General features: G+C 49.6%; 1 protein-coding gene across 4 annotated transcripts in view; it reads left to right on the forward strand.

Annotated features, from left to right (window-relative positions):
- Window positions 1–20,266, forward strand: part of EPHB2 (EPH receptor B2) — a 208,160-nt gene that overhangs the window by 174,964 nt on the left and 12,930 nt on the right. For 2 of the 4 annotated variants that reach the window (XM_030805558.1, XM_030805556.1), the window contains exons 7-12: window positions 4,218–4,380; window positions 6,806–6,914; window positions 7,745–7,809; window positions 17,726–17,848; window positions 18,449–18,696; window positions 19,684–19,899. In XM_030805558.1, the coding sequence (XP_030661418.1) occupies window positions 4,218–4,380; window positions 6,806–6,914; window positions 7,745–7,809; window positions 17,726–17,848; window positions 18,449–18,696; window positions 19,684–19,899 (924 nt within the window). Of the gene's footprint in view, window positions 1–4,217; window positions 4,381–6,805; window positions 6,915–7,741; window positions 7,810–17,725; window positions 17,849–18,448; window positions 18,697–19,683; window positions 19,900–20,266 lie in introns of all 4 variants that reach the window. The other 2 variants (XM_030805557.1, XM_030805559.1) reach the window with 2 other exon arrangements.

Below are 20,266 nucleotides of genomic sequence, written 5' to 3' on the forward strand. Positions count from 1 at the left end.
GGAGAGGAGAGACTGAAGGGAATTGGCATCTCTAGGGCATCTCCAATGTGCCAGGCACTACCTGATCAAATTTTATCTTCACAACAGCCCTGAGAGCTTGGCATTTATTGTTCCATTTATTTGGAATAGAAAACAGGGGCTCAGGGAAGTGAAGGGTCTTTCCCAAGGTCACAATACAATTAAGTGAAAAAACAAGGATATGAAGCAGCTTCCAGCTGGGTACAGCAACTCACGCCTGTAATCCCAGCATTTTGGGAAGCTGAGACGTGTGGATCATTTGAGTCCAGGAGCTCCAGACCAGCCTGGGTAACGTGATGAAACCCTGTCTCTACCAAAAATACAAAAATTAGCTGGGTGTGATGGTATGTGCCTGTAGTCCTAGCTCCTAGGGAGGCTGAGGTGGGAGGATCGCTTGTGTCTGGGAGGTCGAGGCTGCAATGAGCCATAATCGCGCCACTGCATTCCAGCCTGGGTCACAGAGCAAGACCCTGTCTCAAAAATATAGACAGACAGACAGAGAGAGAGAGAGAGACAAAAATGAAAAATGAAACAGCTTCCAATCCCTTGCCCAGCTTTAATGAAGGGAGCTGCTCAGGTTGGTTCCTCACTCTCATGAGGCACCTATGGAACCAGCAGCCACCTCCCATCTCCCTCACATAATCAGGGACTTAAAACCTCCAACATCGCTAAGTGGGCACCCACCCAGTTTACAGAATCTAACCCGTTTTCAAGTCTGAACAGAGCCCATGTTGTACAGTGGCACTTAGCGTCCATGGCTGGTACTGCATCCCAGGTTTTGTAGCTTTTTGAATACCAGTTTAATGTTCATTGATTATGTCAATAATTAGTGAACACTTACTGTGTGGCAAGGCTGGGGGTATCCAGAGATGAGCAAGACATGGTCCCTGGCCTCAGGAAATCCACATCCTTAAAGAAGATGTACAGGTATATTAGGACAATAGGTGGGAGAGGAGACGATTTGGACCTGCAACCCCTGGCTGGGACATCTGGGAAGTCTTCCCCAGCAGAGGTGGCAGTTGCGCTGAGTCTTGAATGATGAGTAGGACACTGCAAGACAAGTGAGGAAAGGATATTTCAGACAGGGGCAACAGTGCTTGCAAAAACTCTAGAGTGTCCATGGAAGGTAGAGTTGCTAGATAAAATAGAAGACACATGATTGCATTTGAATTTTTTAAAAATAAATGTTTTAGTACAAATATGTCCCAAATATTGCATGGGGTGTACTTATACCAAAACGTATTTGTTGTTCATCTGAAATTTAAATTTGACTGAGCAGCATCCTATATTTGTGTTTGCTAAATCTGGCAGCTCTACCAAGGAAGGGGGAGTTAGGGATGGCAGGAACCTAGGAAACGTTAGGGATGTCACAGGAGAGACTGCACAATGGCGGGTCATGAAGGGTCTGGAATGCCAGGCTAAAGAGTCAGCCTTCACCCTGTGGGTACTTCACACTGTGGGCACTTTGTGTGAGGGACCCCCAGGCTTGGTACAAGGGAACAAACACAAGCCCTCCCTCGTGGGCTTATAGTCAAGGGGGTGAGAGGAGCCTCAGCCAGAAGTTGAGGGGGCATAGCAGAACCCCCCTCCTATGGCACCCACAGCAAGTGCTCTGGGACTCAGAAGGAAGAGATACATCTGGCTGGGATGTCAAGGAGGCTTCCTGGAGGAGGAGGCAGATGATCTGGCTCAGCAAAAGAGACTTCCTCTCTGCTGCTGCCCCACCAAGCTATCCCTGCCTCCCCCTGTTACGGGGGTGGTAGAGACACATCTTCAAGTGAGCCCCCTTCATATCCCCTACCTCCCAAGCTTTTTCTCGCCTCCTTTCCTCTCAACCTGCTGCCCCTTCTGCCAGGCATGCACATCTTTGCCTGGGTGGTTCCTGTTTGTTATTTGAGATCCCATTCCAGTGCCCCCCACTCACAAGAGAGCTTTCCTGACTTCACCTGGTAGCCCCTGATATAGTTTGGCTGTGTCCCCACGCAAATCTCATCTTGAATTGTAGTTCCCATATTCCCCACTTGTGAGAGGGACCTAGTAGGAGGTAATTGAATCATGGGGGTGGTTACCCCATGCTGTTCTCATGATAGTGAGTGAGTTCTCACAAGATCTGATGGTTTTATAAGGGGCTTTTCCCCTTTTGCTCGGCACTTCTCTCTCCTGCCACCATGTGAAGAAGTATGTGTTTGATTCTTCTTCTGCCATGGTTGTAAGTTTCCTGAGGCCTCCCCAGGCATGAGGAACTGTGGGTCAATTAAACCTCTTTCCTTTATAAATTACCCAGTCTCGGGTATGTCCATATAGCAGCATGAGAACGGACTAATGCAGCCCCCGTCCCAGACCAGGTCACATGCCCCTCAGCATGTGCTTGCCCCATCAGTGTGAGCCTGTTATACCTATTGATTCATTTTATTATCTGAACAAACTCTGAGGTAGCTACTGTTACTATCCCCCTTTTACAGATGAAGACACAGAGAAGTTAAGGAACTTGTCCAAGGTCACAGAGGTAATATGTAGTAGAGCCAGGATTTGAACCCAAGAAGTCTGGCTGCAGCTTGCTATAAAGCCTGTAATAACGTTGCACGCACTGAATCTTCATTGTTTTGGGAAGGTTTTCAAGGGCTCCGTGCACTCTGTGATGTGTATGTGACTGGCATGTACAACTAGGTGTGCATTCTTCTGGATAAGCATTCACAGATTTTCATCAGAAAAAAACTTTCTCAGGAGCTTCATGATCTTCAGAGGGTTGGGATTCTCACGCTGCTTGCTTTTCTGGACTGAGTTCTCCAAGGCCAGGGCCTGTGCCTTAGCCCCCTGTAGAACCCCAGTCCCAGCCTAGTGCAAAGAGGATATTTGGGGAAGTTTTGCCGGGCGGCTGACAGATGTCTAAACGAGCATCATCTGTATCCGACCCAACCACATCTCCACTCCCACTGCAGCAGCTGGATCTTTGTCCTGTCCTAGGCTCCTTGGATCACCCTGGGTAGCACTCAGGAAGCCAGAGTCGGTGTTCTTCATCTCTCAAAGGAGAAGACACTAGGTTTGGGGTACCCAAAGGCATGGACATTAGAGGTAGCTCCATGCAAGACTCTGGTTTCAATTTTTATTTTTTTGGTTGTATTTTTTTTTAGATAGGGTTTTGCTCTGTTGCCCAGGCTAGAGTGCAGTGGCACAATCATGGCTCACTGTGGCCTTGACCTCCCAAGCTCAAGTGATCCTTTAACCTCAGCCTCCCAAGTAGCTGGGACCACAAGCATGTATCTCCACACCCAGCTAATTTTTTTGGGTTTTTTTTAGAGAAAGGGTCTTGGTATGTTGCCCAGACTGGTCTCAAACTACTGGGCTCAAGTGATCCTCCTACCCTGGTCTCCCAGAGTTCTGGGATTACAGGTGTGAGGCACCGTATCCAGCCTGGTTTTGAATCTCAAAGCAACCCTGAACTGACAGTGACCCTGAGCATCATTTTCCCTTCTGGACCTTCGTTCTTGACTCACCCAAGTGTGCTGAGGCTGAACAAGGGCTCTTACACTTAACTCATCAAGGCATAGGGCAGGGAAGGGGATGCAGAAGTGGATGAGGTGGGCCTTCTCCCTTCGGTCTCCAAGAACTCACAGTATAGTCCTCAGGGTCTGCACATAGGAACCACTCAATACATGTGTATTAGTCAGCTTTTCCTGAGATAACACTGCAAAACAAACAATCCCAAAAATCCAACACCTTACAACAAGTGGCTATTTTTCTTGGCCATGGGTTTATATCTGTGGGTCAATAGGGGTGGCCCTGTTTCATCCTAAGTGTTGGGTCATGGTCTCCTCCTGTTTCTCATTCTGGAGCCAGTGGTTACCCAGTGCAAGCTCCTCTTATGGCAGAAGCACAAGAGGCCAAGACAAATTGGCAGGGATCTGTAAAGCCTCTGCTTGCATCATGTCCACTAGAATGTTCCAGTGGCCAACACAAGTCATGTGGACAAATTCAACATCCATAAGACAGAGACATATACTCTGCCTACTTTTGTGGGCAGTGTTGAAAAGTAACATGGCAAAAGGCATAATTCTATTACAGGGAGGGGATGAAGAATTGGGAACCATAGATGTTTATCCAATGGCCAGACCTGCCCCCAGTGTGGCAGGAGCAGGCAGTGGGCTCTGGGTCCACTATGAGCCACAACCTCATTAATTTTCTTCTCTGTTCCTCGACAGGAGCTCAGTGAGTACAACGCCACAGCCATAAAAAGCCCCACCAACACGGTCACTGTGCAGGGCCTCAAAGCCGGCGCCATCTATGTCTTCCAGGTGCGGGCACGCACCGTGGCAGGCTACGGGCGCTACAGCGGCAAGATGTACTTCCAGACCATGACAGAAGGTGAGCAGAGTCCAGCGGGCAAGAGGAGGGCACAGACTCCACAAACAGAACAAACTCAAGGGTCACCAGTCCCACGAAGCACCTTTGTGCAGATTAGAAAAGGCACTCCCTTCTAGATGTCAGCCCTCCCTCCCTCCTAATTTTGAACCTTTATGCACAACCATATATAAAAGCCCTGTTTCTGTTCCCGTTGTGTCAGCCAGGCCACTTCCTTTCCCAGGACTCTGGGGAGCTCAGCCCTAACTTCCAGAGCCACTCTGAGCAAGTCACGCATTCCTTGGTCCAGGTTTTTCTCATCTGTAAAATGAAAGCATCACATTCAATCTGAAAGAGTAAGCATATTTTATCCATACCCAACTCCAATGACTTACAACTGGACTGAGAAGGATTCTGAAGCTGCATGTGAGTTCAGCAGGAAGAAGTTCTGGGATAGATTAGTACTGTCTGCTCCAGGCAAGGGAATGGGAGATTGTAGCCTGTATGCTACCTTTCCCACTCTGGAACTACATGGTCTCTAAGCACCATTCCTGCTCTAATAATCTTTAGAAGCAGCACAGTTTAAAGAATGTGGGCTCTGAAGCCAAAGAAATGAGGATTCCATTTCTGATTTAGCCCTAACTGTATATACCTGAACAAGTCACCTTACCTCTCCAACCCTCGGCTTTCTCATTTATAAATGGAGGTGATAACAATGATCTCATTATCACCATCATTATCAAACTAGTGTAAGAATAAGAGACCTAGCACCGGGTTGGCACTAGGTCCCAAGCATATCAGAACTCACCAGATGGTAGGTAAGTCAGTTTGTCATTGCTGTGTATCTAGAATCCCTTTCACCAGCCAGCCAAACTCCAGGGTGGCTCTATCTGACCAGATTCCAGCATCCTCTATTAGTATCTGCTCTAACCACTAGGCGTGCCTTGGCCTTTGCCTGGTTGAACGTATCAGAGGCTCCTGGACTCCTAAATTCTTGCCTTATCACAAAAATCCTCTATATATATAGCTCTACCGTCTCTTCCAGCACTCACCTCCTCTGTAATCTTTCTGTTCCTCGTGGCAGCTTTTTTCACCTCTCTAAGTCTTTTTCCATGTTGGGTGAGTGTCATTGACTGGGAACTGGGAGACTGTCCCAAGATCCTTTTATTAATTCGACAAATGTGGCTGAGGCCTTGCCACTTATCAGGCCAAGTGTGGGCGCTAAGGTCCCAGAGCGCGTTCCTGATCTCAGCAAGTTCCTGTTCTGGTCAGTGAGACAGATGAGAAGTAAAAATAGCCAGGCGCGGTGGCTCACACCTGTAATCCCAGCACTATGGGAGGCCAAGGCGGGTGGATCGCCTGAGGTCAGGAGTTCGAGACCAGCCTGGCCAATATGGTGAAACCTCATCTCTACTAAAACTACAAAATCAGCTGGGCGTGATGGCAGGCACCTGTAGTCACAGCTACCTGGGAGACTGAGACAGGAGAATCGCTTGAACCCGGGAAGCAGAGGTTGCAGTGAGCCGAGATCATGCCATTTCACTCCAGCCTAGTGACAAGAGTGAAACTCCCACTCCAAAAAAAAAAAAGAAGTAAAAATAATAAAATGTAAATCAATGATAGTGTTAATGGCATTGAGTGGTGGTTTCCAAGAGCCAGGCTAATGCCAAGTGTATCTTCTGCATTCTCCCAATTCAACTCCCACCCTTGGATCAAGCAGACCTGGGTTCAAATGCCTGGCTGGGGTGCTACTTTCTTTGTGATCTCAGGCACATCATGACCTCACTAAGCCCAGTTTCCTCATCTGTAAAATGGGGTAATCATAGGACTGTTCCGAGATACGTAACATACTTAGCACAGTGAGTGACACATAAAACACTCAGGGATGAGAATAGTTAATATTGATTGAATGCTTGCTTAGGTGCCACGTGTTGTTCTAAGTGCTTTACCCAACAATCCTGAGATGAGAACTATTATTCTCCCCATTTTACAGATAAGGCAACTGAGGCACAAAGAGGTAAGTCACTTTGCCTTATCACACAGTCACTTTGCCTTACTAAGTCACTTTGCCTTACTATCACACAGATAGTAAGTGGCACCATCGGGAGTCAAACCCTGAGAGTCTGGCTCCAGAGTCTGTGCTTTTAACTGCCCGTGTGTGTGTCAGCTGTTATTATTGTTGATTTTCACATCAACATTGAGATGTAGGAATTAGGCCCATTTTATGGATGAGAAGTTGAGGATTGGAGCAGTTCATGGACTTGTCCAGGGTTACTTGTGAGTCAGTGACAGCCCCTTTTCTGCATGGGCATGTGACAGGTGCTCTGTCAGGGGCAGGAACAGAGCCTAGGGATCCCAGGAGACCCAGCAGCATGGCAGGGGGTAGAGGACAGGGGTATTAAGACTCCCATAGCCAGGCTGAGAATGCCCTACCATGCTTTCTCCCCAGCCGAGTACCAGACAAGCATCCAGGAGAAGTTGCCACTCATCATCGGCTCCTCGGCCGCTGGCCTGGTCTTCCTCATTGCTGTGGTTGTCATCGCCATCGTGTGTAACAGGTGGGTGGGGTCTCCAGGCTTGGCCAGGCCTGGCTGTCCCAGATGGCTTCTTTCCCTCTATTCAGTCATTCCTCTACAGTGCTGGTGAACCGAGGAGGCGTTCTCACAATTGCAGGGAGAGATGTGGGTAGGAAGTGGAAGGTTTCAAGTGGCCTCCCACTACCTAAGTGGCCACCATGTGCAATCCATCCCTTTGGGATAGGCATCGCCCCTGACAAGCCCACTATTGAAAGCGGGGGCACATTGAGACACCAACGCAGTGGGCAAGAAAGACTGTAGGATGCTGGGAGTTTAGTGGGTGGTGGAAGGGGTATACAGATTGTCCTGCTTTCTGCATGAGTTCAGTCCCCCTGGCTGAGGTGCTGGAAAGATGGGGAAGACTTACGAGGAGGAGCGGGGAGAGACCTCCCAAGTGGCTAGGACAGCACAAGCAAAGGCAAGAGGGTGGGGCCAGTTCCTTGACTTCTGCTGGGTATAATGCAAAGAAAGATTCTCGTCTTCTTTAAAGAGTTCCCCATTTCAGAATAGACTGAACCATAAGTTCAGGTGGACAGAAGCCCCTGGGGTTTCTAGGGCCAGAAGCCATGGCTGGAAGATGACTTTTCTTTTTGAAGGGGGCTTGGCTGGAGGGGGAACTGGGGAAGATGTGAACCTGGACTTGAGGTGGGAGGAGTGGGAAGGGACAAATGGGGCCAGAAGGGGCAGGCAGGGAGCCCTCTGGCAAGGGTGTGGCTTCTAGGGCCTGCCCACCCTCTCCCCATCACCTACTGTGGCTCCTAGCTCCCTGGGCGCCTCCAGGTGGCTCCAGCCCTTTGCTCTTGTTCCAGAAGACGGGGGTTTGAGCGTGCCGACTCGGAGTACACGGACAAGCTGCAACACTACACCAGTGGCCACAGTATGTACACGCGCCAGCGGGCTGGAACCCTTGGGCCCTTCACTGTCGGTTCCCCAGTGACCTCTTAAGCCATCTCTGACCTCCGTCTGCCATGCTGCAGGCAGACAATGGCAAGTGGTTGCCTGGTTGCGCGAAGCTCACTCTCAACTTAGGCCTTTGCAAGTGCAGTTCCCTCTGCCTCAAGCGCTCTCCCCCTTTCCCTTTACCCATGTAGCTCTTACTCATCCCTCAGGCCTCACCATACACAGACTCCTCCAAGCAGCCTTCCCTGACCCCACCCCATCCTGGGTTCAGGGGCCGCATCTGTGCTCGCAGGCTGCATTGAGGTGGCTGTTTCTTATCTCACCACCGTGATAGTGGGGGCCGCTGGAGACCTGGAATTGTGTCTGATATTTACCATGTCTCCCCAGCACCAGCATGGTGCCCAGCACATAGTAGGCACTAGACATATTTGCAGAATAAATAAGTGAATCAAATTGAATAAATAAGATGATGAGGACCCTGGGCTCTGGCCCAGGAGGTGAGAAAAGCAGCAGGAGTCCCTTCCTCCTTCTCTTCCTCTCACTCTGTGGCTCCAGACCCCTGCTCTTCCCCAGTGACTCTTCTGGTGGCCTCTTCCCCTTACCCAGTGCCCTCATTTCTCCCACCGTCCCATCCTACATCAGGCCAGGGCTGGGGATGTATGTGCCACACACACACAGATGTCCCCTCCTGAAGGGCCAGAGAGAAAAGTAGATCATAGATTCCTCTCTCCACTTGACCTGGGCAGAACCAGTAATCAGGGAGTCGGAGGAGAGCAAGAAGCTTAGTCCTTACTTCAGCTCACTCAGCAAAAAGGAGTTCTAAATGGGTCTAACATTCATTCTCAAACTGTACAAAGTGGGATGCCCTGAGGTTCCTCAGGTGGCTGCCCCTGGGTACAGAGGCCCATCATCATATCCCTGCCCTTGTCACACATCTGTCGTGGGCCTACCACATATGCCAGGCACTGTTCTAGGTGCTGGGGACCCCCGAGTAACCAAACCAAATATCCTGGCCTTTGAAAAACTTATATTCTATTGGGAGGCACATGGAATAAAAAAAAAATACATGTCATAAGGCCAGGCACAGTAGCTCACGCCTGTAATCCCAGCACTTTGGGAGGCTGAGGCAGGCAGATCACTTGAGGCCAGGAGTTTGAGACCAGCCTTGCCAACATGCAGAAATGCTGTCTCTACTAAAAAATACAAAATTTAACCAGGCATGGTGGTGTGTGCCTGTAATCCCAGCTACTCAGGAGGCTGAGGCAGGTAAATTGCTTGAACCCAGGAGGCAGAGGTTGCAGTGAGCAGAGATGGTGCTACTGCACTCCAGCCTGGGTGACAGAGCAAGACTGTCTCAAAATAAAAAAATAAATAAAAAACATATAAGACCAGGCACGGTGGCTCACGCCTATAATTCCACCACTTTGGGATGCCAAGGCAGGTGGATCGCTTGAACACAGAAGTTCAAGACCAGCCTGGGAAACATGATGAAAGCCTGTCTCTACCAAAAAAAGTACAAAAATTAGCTGGGTGTGGTGGTGTACGTCTCTAGTTCCAGCTACTTGGGAGGTTGAGGTGGGAGAATAGCTTAAGCCCAGGAGGCGGAGGTTGCAGTGAGCTGAGGTTGCAGTGAACCCAGATCGCACCATTGCAGTCCAGCCTGGGTGACAGAGCAAGACCTAGTCTCAAAAAAAAAAAAAAAAAAAAAAAAAAAGAAGAAAAGAAAAGAAAGAAATGAAAAATACATGTCACAAATGCAGAAGCGTATGGTATATTTGAAGATGAAAGTGCTATAGGAAAAAGACAAAGTGGAACAATAATGGACTGAGATTTGTGGGGATCAGCGTGGAGTTTTTAAATAGGACAGCTTGGGTTGGCCTCACTGACAGGGTTTTATTTGCACAAAGATACAAAAGAGCTGGGGGAGTGAGCTGCTCAGAGGTATCTGATGGAAAAGCATTCCAGGAAGAGGGAACAGCCAATGCAAAGGTCCTGAGGCTGGAGCTTCCTGGCAGGTTTCAGGAACAGCAGAGGCCAGTGTGACTGGAGCAGAGCAAAGAGAGAAATGGAAGCTTTGAGGGAGTCCAACGTGCAGGTTCTCATCAGGCTCAGCAAAGCCTTGGCTTTTCCTTGAGTGAAATGGGGAGCTGCTGGAAGGTTCTGAGCAGAGGGATGACATGCTCCAAGTTACGGCCTTGGCAGGACTTCTCTGGCTGCTGCCTGGAGAATGGACCAAAGGGGCTTATGCAGGGAGACCAGTGGGGTAGCTGTTGGAAGAATCCAGGGAAGACATGATGGTGGCCAGACCGAGTGGCAGGGAGAAGGTAGTGGGAAGTGGTTGGATTCTGACATATTTCAAAAGCAGAGCCACTAGATTTGCTGCAGGATTGGATGTGGGTACGTAAGAATGAGCAGAGTCTAGGAGCTCCAGGTACGAAGCCTCTGGGTAAGACATGATTTGAAGTAAAAGTTCCTGGGCTTAAAAATAGTTTGGGGCTGGCCAGGCACGGTGGCTCATGCCTGTAATCCCAACACTTTAGGAGGCCAAGGTCGGGAGTTCAAGACCAGCCTGACCAACATGGAGAAACCCCGTCTCTACTAAAAATACAAAATTAGCCGGGCGTGGTGGTGCATGCCTGTAATCCCAGCCACTCGGGAGGCTGAGGAAGGAGAATCGCTTGAACCCGGGAGGCAGAGATTGTGGTGAGCCGAGATCGCGCCATTGCACTCCAGCCTGGGCAGCAAGTGCAAAACGCCGTCTCAAAAAAAAGAAAAAATAGTTTGGGGCCAGGCGCGGTGGCTCGCCCCTATAATCCTAGCACTTTGGGAGGCCAAGATGGGCGGATCACCTGAGGTTGAGAGTTCAAGACCAGCCCTACCAACACGGTGAAACCCCATCTCTACTAAAAATAGAAAATTAGCCTGGCATGGTGGTGTGTGCCTGTAATCCCAGCTACTTCAGAGGCTGAGGCAGGAGAATCCCTTGAACCCAGGAGGTGAAGGTTGCAGTGAGCCGAGATCATGCCATTGCACTCCAGCCTAGGCAACAAGAGTGAAACTCCATCTCAAAAAAAAAAAAAAATAGTTTGGGGCATATATGTAAAAATAGTTAAGCCATTAAAATTTCCAGAAGATAATTTAGGCAACTATTAACCAATACGGAAATAGAAAAGGACCTTCTAAACATGAAAGCAATTGATAACTCCTAAGAAAAAGGTGGACACATTTAACTACACAGAAATAAAAGTCACCTGTACATTAAAAATAAAGGTCATAGGCCAGGTGCCATAGTTCATGCCTGTAATCCCAGCACTTTGGGAGGCTAAGGCGGGAGGATCACTTGAGTCCAGGAGTTCGAGACCAGCCTGGACAACATAGCAAAACCTCATATCTACAAAAAGATGTAAAAATTAGCCAGGCATGGTGGCACACACCTGTAGTCCCAAGCTACTCAGGAGGCTGAGGTGAGAGGATCATTCAAGCCCAGGAGGTCAAGGCTGCAGTGAACCATGATCTCACCACTGCACTCCAGCCTGGGTGACAGAGTGAGACCCTGTCCCAAGAAAAATGAAAAATAAGGCCGGGTGCGGTACCTCACGCCTGTAATCCCAGCACTTTGGGAGGCCAAGGTGGGTGGATCACCTGAGGTCAGGAATTCAAGACCAGCCTGGCCAACGTGGTAAAACCCCATCTCTACTAAAAATACAAAAATTAGCTGGGTGTGGTGGTCCACGCCTGTAATCCCAGCTACTCAGGAGGCTGAGGCAGGAAAATCGCTTGAACCCAGGAGGCGGAGGTTGCAGTGCGCCAAGATCGTACCACTGCACTCCAGCCTGGGTGATAGAGCAAGACCCTGTCTCAAAAAAAAAAAAAAAAGATTCTATTTCCAAATAAGATTACACAGAGGTACTAGGGGCTAGGACTCTAAGATATCTTTGGCCGGGCGCAGTGGCTCACGCCTGTGATCCCAGCACTTTGGGAGGCCGAGGTGGGTGGATCACCTGAAGTCAAGAGTTCTAGACCAGTGTGGCCAACATGCTGAAACCCATCTCTATTAAAAATACAAAAATTAGCCGGGCATGGTGGCGGGTGCCTATAGTCCCAACTACTCAGGAGGCTGAGGCAGGAGAATTGCCTGAACCTGGGAGGTGAAGGTTGCAGTGAGCTGAGATCACGTCACTGCACTCCAGCCTGGGGAACAGAGCAAGACTCCTCAAACGAAAAAAAGAAAAAGAAAGATTATAAATTATGTCATCCCCTCTTATTGCCCCAAGTAATGAAATCATGATCATAGATGTGGCTAGACGTACTGCATGCATTCTGTGTGCCAAGAATTGTTTCAATGCTTTACAGGTGTTTATTCATTTGATCCTTATAATTTCTCACTATGAATATGGGGAAACTGAGGCACAGAGGTTGCACAGCTGCTCAGGGATGGAGCAGGGGTATGAACTCCAGCTGTCTGGCTGCAGAGCTGGCATCCTGTGCTGGCTCCGTTCTACTGAGCTGGAATGGGATAGGCTCCCATGCTCCGTCGCCTGGAGCCATTGGGGAGCATCGCTATGTGGTGCGTGAGTCAGTAATAAGGAAACAGGTGAGGTCTATTTTTAAAATAGACCCCAGGGTTTGTTCCTAGATCAGCACATTTTAAGGCCTAAGATCCCCCTCCCTGCATCCTAAGCTCTAACGTTAGATCCAAGCAGAACTTTGTTCTGTTCAAAGCACTGCCAGCCCTGTGATCCCATATCCACCCAGCCACCCTGCGTGGTCAGGACAGAAGAGGAAGCTGAGGCCCAGAGATCCATGTGACTGGCCTGTAATCACCCACACGGCCCCATGGTTTCCATCATTCAGCAGGTGCTGAGTGAGTGCCAAGGTCTGTGATGCCTGGATGTGGAGCCAGAGGGACTGACCTGGTTTCTCATCCCTATTCTGCCACTGGCCAGCTGGGTGACCTCAGGGAAGCCATCAAACCTCTCTGAGCCTTGACATCTTTATATGGGAAGTAGCAAGAATGATACTTTTGTCACGGAATTGTGAGGATTAAATGAATTAAGGGACGTTAAAGTGCTTTGGAATAATATTTAATAATAGCCAGCTCTTCTTTGCAACAGTTGACAATTATTCAGCACTTTCCTTTTGCCAACTACTGTACTGAGCCCTTTAAAAAGATACTCTCGTTTAATCTTGCAACCCCCTTAGGAGGTAGGTATTGTTTATTATACCCACTGGGTAGGTGAAAAAAGTGAGACACAGAGGTTAAGTAACTTGCCCACGGGCACACAGCTGGATCAACACAGTGGTTGATCCTGGCTTCAAACTCACAAAGCAGCTGATTTGTGACCAGAATTAGCAGCAGTGCCAGAATTCAGACCCAGAACTCTGCACCCTGGTTCCTCTTCCCTCATTGTGAATTTCGCATTTGAGGGCAGAGCAACAGCCAGTGGCCGACAGCTGTAAATCATCCGAACAACAGCCCAGGATTTTCTGTAGCCTTTGCCTGCAGAGGTCCTCACCCGACCTTGGTTCAGCAAGTGCCCCTTCTGAGAGCCAGGCTTGTTGGAGGCTCTGGCCGCCAGGCACTCACTCACCTTTTATTCCAAGAGACAGACTGGGGAAGCCCCTGGAAGAAACTGGCAGCCTGAGGGTTACAAGTGGAGACTCTGTAGCCAGCCTGGGTTCAAACCCCACTTCTGCCATTTATTAGCTGTGTTGATGTCATTTAACCTCGTGTGTGTGTGTGTGTGTGTGTGTGTGTGTGTGTGTGTAACAGGGTCTCACTTTGTCACCCAGACTGGAGTGCAGTGGCACAAACACAGCTCACTACAGCCTCTACCTCCTGGGCTCAAGCAATCCTCCTGCCTCAGCCTCCCAGGTAGCTGGGATCACAAGCCTGCACCACCATGCCTAGCTGACTTATTTATTTTTCGTAGAGATGGGTTTCTGCCATGTTACCCAGGCTGGTCTCAAACTTCTGGGTTCAGGCAATCCTCCTGCCTCAGCCTCCCAAAGGGCTGGGATTATGGGCTTGAGCCACAGTGTCCAACTCATTTAACCTTTCTTATGCCAATTTCCTCATCTGAAAAACAGGCATCGTATGTGATTGTACCAAATGAAATTGCTATTTTTGTAGGTCAGAAACAGTTAAATATTGACAGTTTCATAAGGTATCAGCCTAATAATGGCACTTACCTGGTGGGGTTGTTAGGAGGATTAATTGGATCAAAAACTATGAAGTGCCTAGAACAAGGCCTATGCTGAATGTCTATTTAATAAGTGTTTACTAAGCATCTACTGTATACCACCTTCACATAAGTATTCCAGAGCCAACATTCTAAAGCAAGGGCTTATAGCTTAGGGTCTAAAGACCCCTAGAGCTTCCAATACCCCAAAATTATATGTGAGATATGGGAGCATACACACACACAGGAATACTTTTCCAAGGAGCAGATTCATAATTTTCATCAAATTCTCAAAGACATTCAAGACACGTAGTAATGCTATTATGTGTTCGATAAGCACTTATTGGGCACCCACTGTGTGCTAAGCCCTGGGATTCAGCATGAACAAGACAGACACAGCCTCGGTCTTCCTGGGGAAAAGGGTAAACTAAGCCCTCACGGGCAGCAGAGTGTTCCAGAAAGGAGTGTCAGGGGGCTGTGGGCATACATATCTGGGAACCCTGGTACATGGTAGAAAAGCCATACAGACATCAAGATCATAAGAGTGGGCGTGGACTCAGGACTGTGGGAGCCTGAGAAGAGGGTACAAGTCTCCCCTGGAGCAATCCAGGCAGTCTTCACAGAGGGGATGGCATTTGATCTGGTCACAAAAAGAAAGAGGAGAGGGTGTTCCAGGTAGAGAGCACAACATGAACAAAAGCATGGAGGCAGGAAATAATGAAGTGTGTCTGAAACCCCTGGGTCAATAAGTCCTGTGAGCGGGCATCTAGGGAGCAGGGAGCTGGAAGTGAGACCAATCCATGGAGAGCTGGGAATGCCAGGCAGGGGCATGCAGCTTTGTCCTGCAAGCAGCAGAGGCCCTCTTGACCAGTGCTGCTGGCCACAGCATGACGATGGCATCCAGTTGCTTGGCAGTGGAGGTGACCAAGGAGGGTTTGAGCTGCTGTGCTTCCCCTTACCTCCCTGAGTCAACCCATTCCTGTCCTCTGTCCCCATCAGAAAGGGCCTCCCTGAGTCCTGTTGGAAGGGGGGCTGAAAGCCAGTTGTCAAGAACCACAGGGCATATGCATTGTGTCTGAGCAAGCAAGAGGGCATCCCCAGGGAGCCGATGCCCTGGCTCTGAGAAGGCTGCTGGGGAAGGAGATGGTCATGGCGGAATACTCCAGAAGGAGGCATGGACCAGATTCTGGTTGTATTTCATCCAGGAGGCAGTGAACATGGTGGTTAGGAGTACTGGCCCCAGGCTCAAGTCTGACAGACCTGGGTTCAAATCCTGGCTGTGCCATTTGCTAGCTGTGTGGCCTTGGCCAGATGACTTAGCCTCTCAGAGCCACAGTTTCCTTATGTGTGAAATGGGAATAATTGTCCTTTCCTGTAAGAGTTTTTGAGTGGAGGGGATAAGGCATATAAAGAGCCTGGCATGGTGTTGGGCACAAAGGGCGCAGTAAGTGACAGTTGCTATTGTGATTCTCTCTGTGTCATTTGGATTCTGCTCAGCCCTATAGACATTGAGTGTCTGCTGTGTGCAGAGCTTTATGCATGTGCCAGGGGAGGGAGAAATCAGAAAAAAAACGCGTGTCCATTTCCTCCTCCCAGGCACTCACAGTCTTGGATGGTGGTTCTTAGCCTCTTTGGGGGCCTCAGACTCCTGGGAGACTCTGCTGAAAGTTTTGGAGCCTATGGCCAGAAAAACATATACATGTATAAAATTATTAAAAGTCCAGAGGTCAGGCCAGGCGCGGTGGCTCATGCCTGTAATCCCAGCACTTTGGGAGGCCGAGGCAGGTGGATCACTTGAGGTCAGGAGTTAGAGACCAGCCTGGCCAACATGGCAAAACCTATTAAAACTCTATTAAAAATACAAAAAATAAGCTGAGTGTTATGGCACATGGCTGTAATCCCAACTACTTGGGAGGTTAAGGTGGGAGAATCACGTGAACCCGGGAGGCAGAGGTTGCAGTGAGCCGAGATCGTGCCACTGCACTCCAGCCTGGGTGACAGAGCAAGACCTTGTCTCAAAAAAAAAAAAAAATTAATTAAAAAAAATCCGGAGGTCTATACTCAAGGATGGATTTTTTGAGAACTTTTATTTTTGACAATATTTATTTCCATAACTTTTGGACTTTAGAAGGAGCATGAATTACTTTTTGAATAGAAAAGGACAATCATAGTAAATGCATCCCATCTCAGGAGGTTACCAGATCTCCTACTGCTCGTACTTAGGACTGCTAAGTAGCTCACAGACCCAAATTAAGAAACCCTGACCTCAAGGGTTAAACAAATACCCACACAAATAATCCCAAATAAAGCTAATGTGTTAGAGTAGCGGTTGGCAAATTTTTCTGTAAGGGAACAGATAGTAAATGTTTTAGTCCTTATGGGTCTCTCTTGTAACTACCCAACTCTGCTGTCATAGCTTAATAACAGCCACAGGCAAAGGAAGGAGCATGGTTGTGTTTCAATAACACTTTATTTACAAAATAGGCTGTAAGCCAATTCGCCAACCCCTATATTACATGTTCTAATGCCTAGATTCCTGGAATGTCTAAAATAGAGGCTAAGAGTGGTCAACTCATATGTCCAAGGTCACACAGCTGAGCAGGGTTGATGGCCTCACGCACCAGCCAGCCAAGCCTTATGGTGACCCAAGGATTTCAGCTCCCAACTCCTAGAACTCCTACCTCCAAAGTTGCAGCTCCTGCAGTGGCAGGAGAATGTGAGCAGGATGCTGGAAGAGCCAGAGGAAAGCCTGGGTTCAGGGAGGACCGGGAGGTCTGGGTGTTGGAAGACCAGCTGTCTATCTGGGAGGTGGAAGATAGATGGGTCATCTTTCCCTTCTTTCAAAGCATTTTGCTGACTCAGTGCTGGCTGTTCAGAATTGGGTCTTTGACATCCAGGTTACCTTCTTCTCTTAGTGCATAAAAAAATAAGTGTGGGACAGAAGAGAGGGAGAACAAAAAAAAATAATAATAATAAAATTAAAATACGCATCAGATCAGGAATCATATGCCCCCTGTCTAGCTTCATGCTGATTACCAGAAAATCAGGGATCCAGAAGGGGTTAAGACTTGGCTAGAGGGGAACCTGGGAGGTGGCCCAGCAGCTGTGGACACTCAGTCCCTGGTGAGTGGGGCGGCCCCTTAAGGCTTTGGGGGCCCATTTGGGAGGGCTGGGCAGCTAGAAAGGGACCCTGGGGGAGGAGGAGTCTTGAATTAGGCCTGGAGAGACAAGGAGGAGCTCTCCTTAGCAGAACCCCAAAAACAACACGGTCTGTTGCCTGCTCTTTCTGTATTTTAGTTCCAATTCGCTCCCTTCCTTTTTGCCCCCCTCTTCGTTTACTTTGCACCCCTTGATTCTCTATCACCTATCAATCCATTTATCCTTCTGTGCCCACGCCCATACCAGACATTGCTTATCAGTCCTGCCAGTCTCAGCTGCTCCAGAAAACCACTGTTGATCAATGAGAGTTGGAACAAGAGCTAAGACCTATCTGCCACCCCTGCTGGTCTCTGTTCCCCTCACCTCCTACTCGGTTCACGCCCATCTGCTCAGTAAGACCCAGAGAGGTCAAGTGACCCGCAGGGAGTTGCCCAGTTCTTACGGGGGCTACGTGGGAGTGGATTTCCCTCCATGGAGGGACTGGCTCCCGCTTTTCCTTTTTGTGTGCATCTTGAATCAGTGCATGTGACAGAGCCTGGTCTTGTCCCCTAGTGACCCCAGGCATGAAGATCTACATCGATCCTTTCACCTACGAGGACCCCAACGAGGCAGTGCGGGAGTTTGCCAAGGAAATTGACATCTCCTGTGTCAAAATTGAGCAGGTGATCGGAGCAGGTAGGTGACTGGTACCCTCACATGTACAATGACCTTAGCCATGGGTGGCGAGACCACCCTAATGTGTACCCTTGGGGCAGAAGGTAGGGTGTGGGACAGGTGCCTCAAAGGACCCCCCAAGGCCTGAAGGTTCAGAATGACCATGAAAGAAGGGCCCTCAAAGGTCATCCAGTAAAACCACCTCACTGACAAAAGAGGAAACTGAGGCACAGGGCTGGGAAGGGACATGCACAGTGAGTCAGAGATTGAGCTGGGTCTGGAGCCCAGTTCTCTGGACTCTTGGTCCAGTGCTTTTCCTTCCTCCCCCCATGTATCCCAGTGCCTTTCCCCATCTCCCGGGTTCCCCTGCACCCTCACCCACATGCCCAGCCACGGACAACCAGAGAACAACCATGAGGAATGCATTGTCCTCTCCCAGAGGTGGCTGGGACTTTTCTGGACCCCTGACATTCTTGAAGGGGTTCTGTGTCTGCAAGGATGAGTGGGCCATTGAGAAGAAAATGTACCTGCAGGCCCCGTGAGTGGCCGTGACAGGGAACAGGGAGGTGGCCCTTCCACCTGGCAAGTGACATCCTGCCTGTCTTGGTGTTTCTGTCTCAGGGGAGTTTGGTGAGGTCTGCAGTGGCCACCTGAAGCTGCCAGGCAAGAGAGAGATCTTTGTGGCCATCAAGACGCTCAAGTCGGGCTACACGGAGAAGCAGCGCCGGGACTTCCTGAGCGAAGCCTCCATCATGGGCCAGTTCGACCATCCCAACGTCATCCACCTGGAGGGTGTCGTGACCAAGAGCACACCTGTGATGATCATCACTGAGTTCATGGAGAATGGCTCCCTGGACTCCTTTCTCCGGGTAGGCGAAGCCAAGAGGGCTGGGGCCCATAAATGGGGCAGGAAAAGGAATGATGGGCATAGCTTTATACTGTCAGAGCCTGAAGGGGTCTTGGAAAAGCTCTAGGTCAGGAATGGCTTGCAGGCTGTCACTTTCCATTCCCTTACCCATGGCAGGCACTGCTAATCAATCCCAGCACTCTTATCCACTAAGCCCAGAAGCAGTCCCAGAATTCTTCTCAGTATGGTTCCCCAGGAAGCCACAATCAGTTGATCAGAGTTGGCACACATCTGAAATCTGTCTCCATTCCTGCTCTTAGCCAGCCTTCTCATTATGCACAAACGGGCTCAAAGAGAGGTAGGATTTGCCCAGAGTCACCCAGAGGGTCAAGATGAGGCCTGGACTGGAACCAAGTGTCTTGACCTCTCATCCAGGTTTTTACCAGATTTTGGAGTTCACCAAAGCGCTATAGGCTGGTGGGAGGAGTTCAGAGCACAAGGCGAACAGAGGAAAGTGTCAAGGTCTCCCAGGAGACCACAGTCAACCAACCAGACAAAGCACCAGACTGGGCATCAGAAGCAGGCCATTGGACCAGCTGCCATTCAGTAAATATTTGTGAAGCACCTAACATGTGCCAGGCACCTTCCATGCACCTTCTTGTATAACCCAGAATAGCCCTGGGAGATGGGTGTGATTTAGGCCCATTTAACACACAGACGAGGAAACTGAGACTCGGAGATATTAGGGCACATGTCCAAGGTGGCACAGCCAAGGAGGAACAGAGCCAGAGTCAAACCAAGCGTGTCTGCTTCAAAGCCTGTGTTCTCACCATCACCCTGAAGTTGGCCTCTGATGGGCCTCTCCGGGGTCCTGAAGCATCTGAGTCCTTCCCCAAGGGAGCCCAGAGCCAGGCTGGCAGGGCCCTGTTCTGGTTTCCCATTGTGAGGGTGATGCAGAGCTCTGATGCCTGCTCTTCTGTTTACTCTGTTTTCCCCACTTCTCCCAAAGCAAAACGATGGGCAGTTCACAGTCATCCAGCTGGTGGGCATGCTTCGGGGCATCGCAGCCGGCATGAAGTACCTGGCAGACATGAACTATGTTCACCGTGACCTGGCTGCCCGCAACATCCTCGTCAACAGCAACCTGGTCTGCAAGGTGTCGGACTTTGGGCTCTCACGCTTTCTAGAGGACGACACCTCAGACCCCACCTACACCAGCGCCCTGGTAAGATGGAGGCAGGGAACACGGGAGTCACAGAGCCAGAGAAGAGGGCATGAGTGTCCATCTCTCCCTGCAAGACACTTTCACTAATGCCCAATTGGGCCAAGCACTGTCCTGGGCCCTGGAGACAGGGAGACAGGAACCACAGCTCCTGCCCTCTTGCAATTCCCACACTGGTGGGGAACAAATGTGCAGAGCCATGTGGAGTGACAGGGCTGTAAGCCAGGACAGCCAGCCTTGGAGGCAGAGGAAGGCTTGCCAGAGAGGTTGATATCTGAGCTGAGAGCGGAAGGGCCTGGAAACGTTTGTCAGATGCCATGTTCTCATGGCAAAGTCCTGTGACTGGAATACAAGCTGTAGGGGCAGTGGT

Source organism: Nomascus leucogenys, chromosome 24 (assembly GCF_006542625.1).
Source record: "Nomascus leucogenys isolate Asia chromosome 24, Asia_NLE_v1, whole genome shotgun sequence".
In the NCBI taxonomy this organism is placed as follows: domain Eukaryota; kingdom Metazoa; phylum Chordata; class Mammalia; order Primates; family Hylobatidae; genus Nomascus; species Nomascus leucogenys.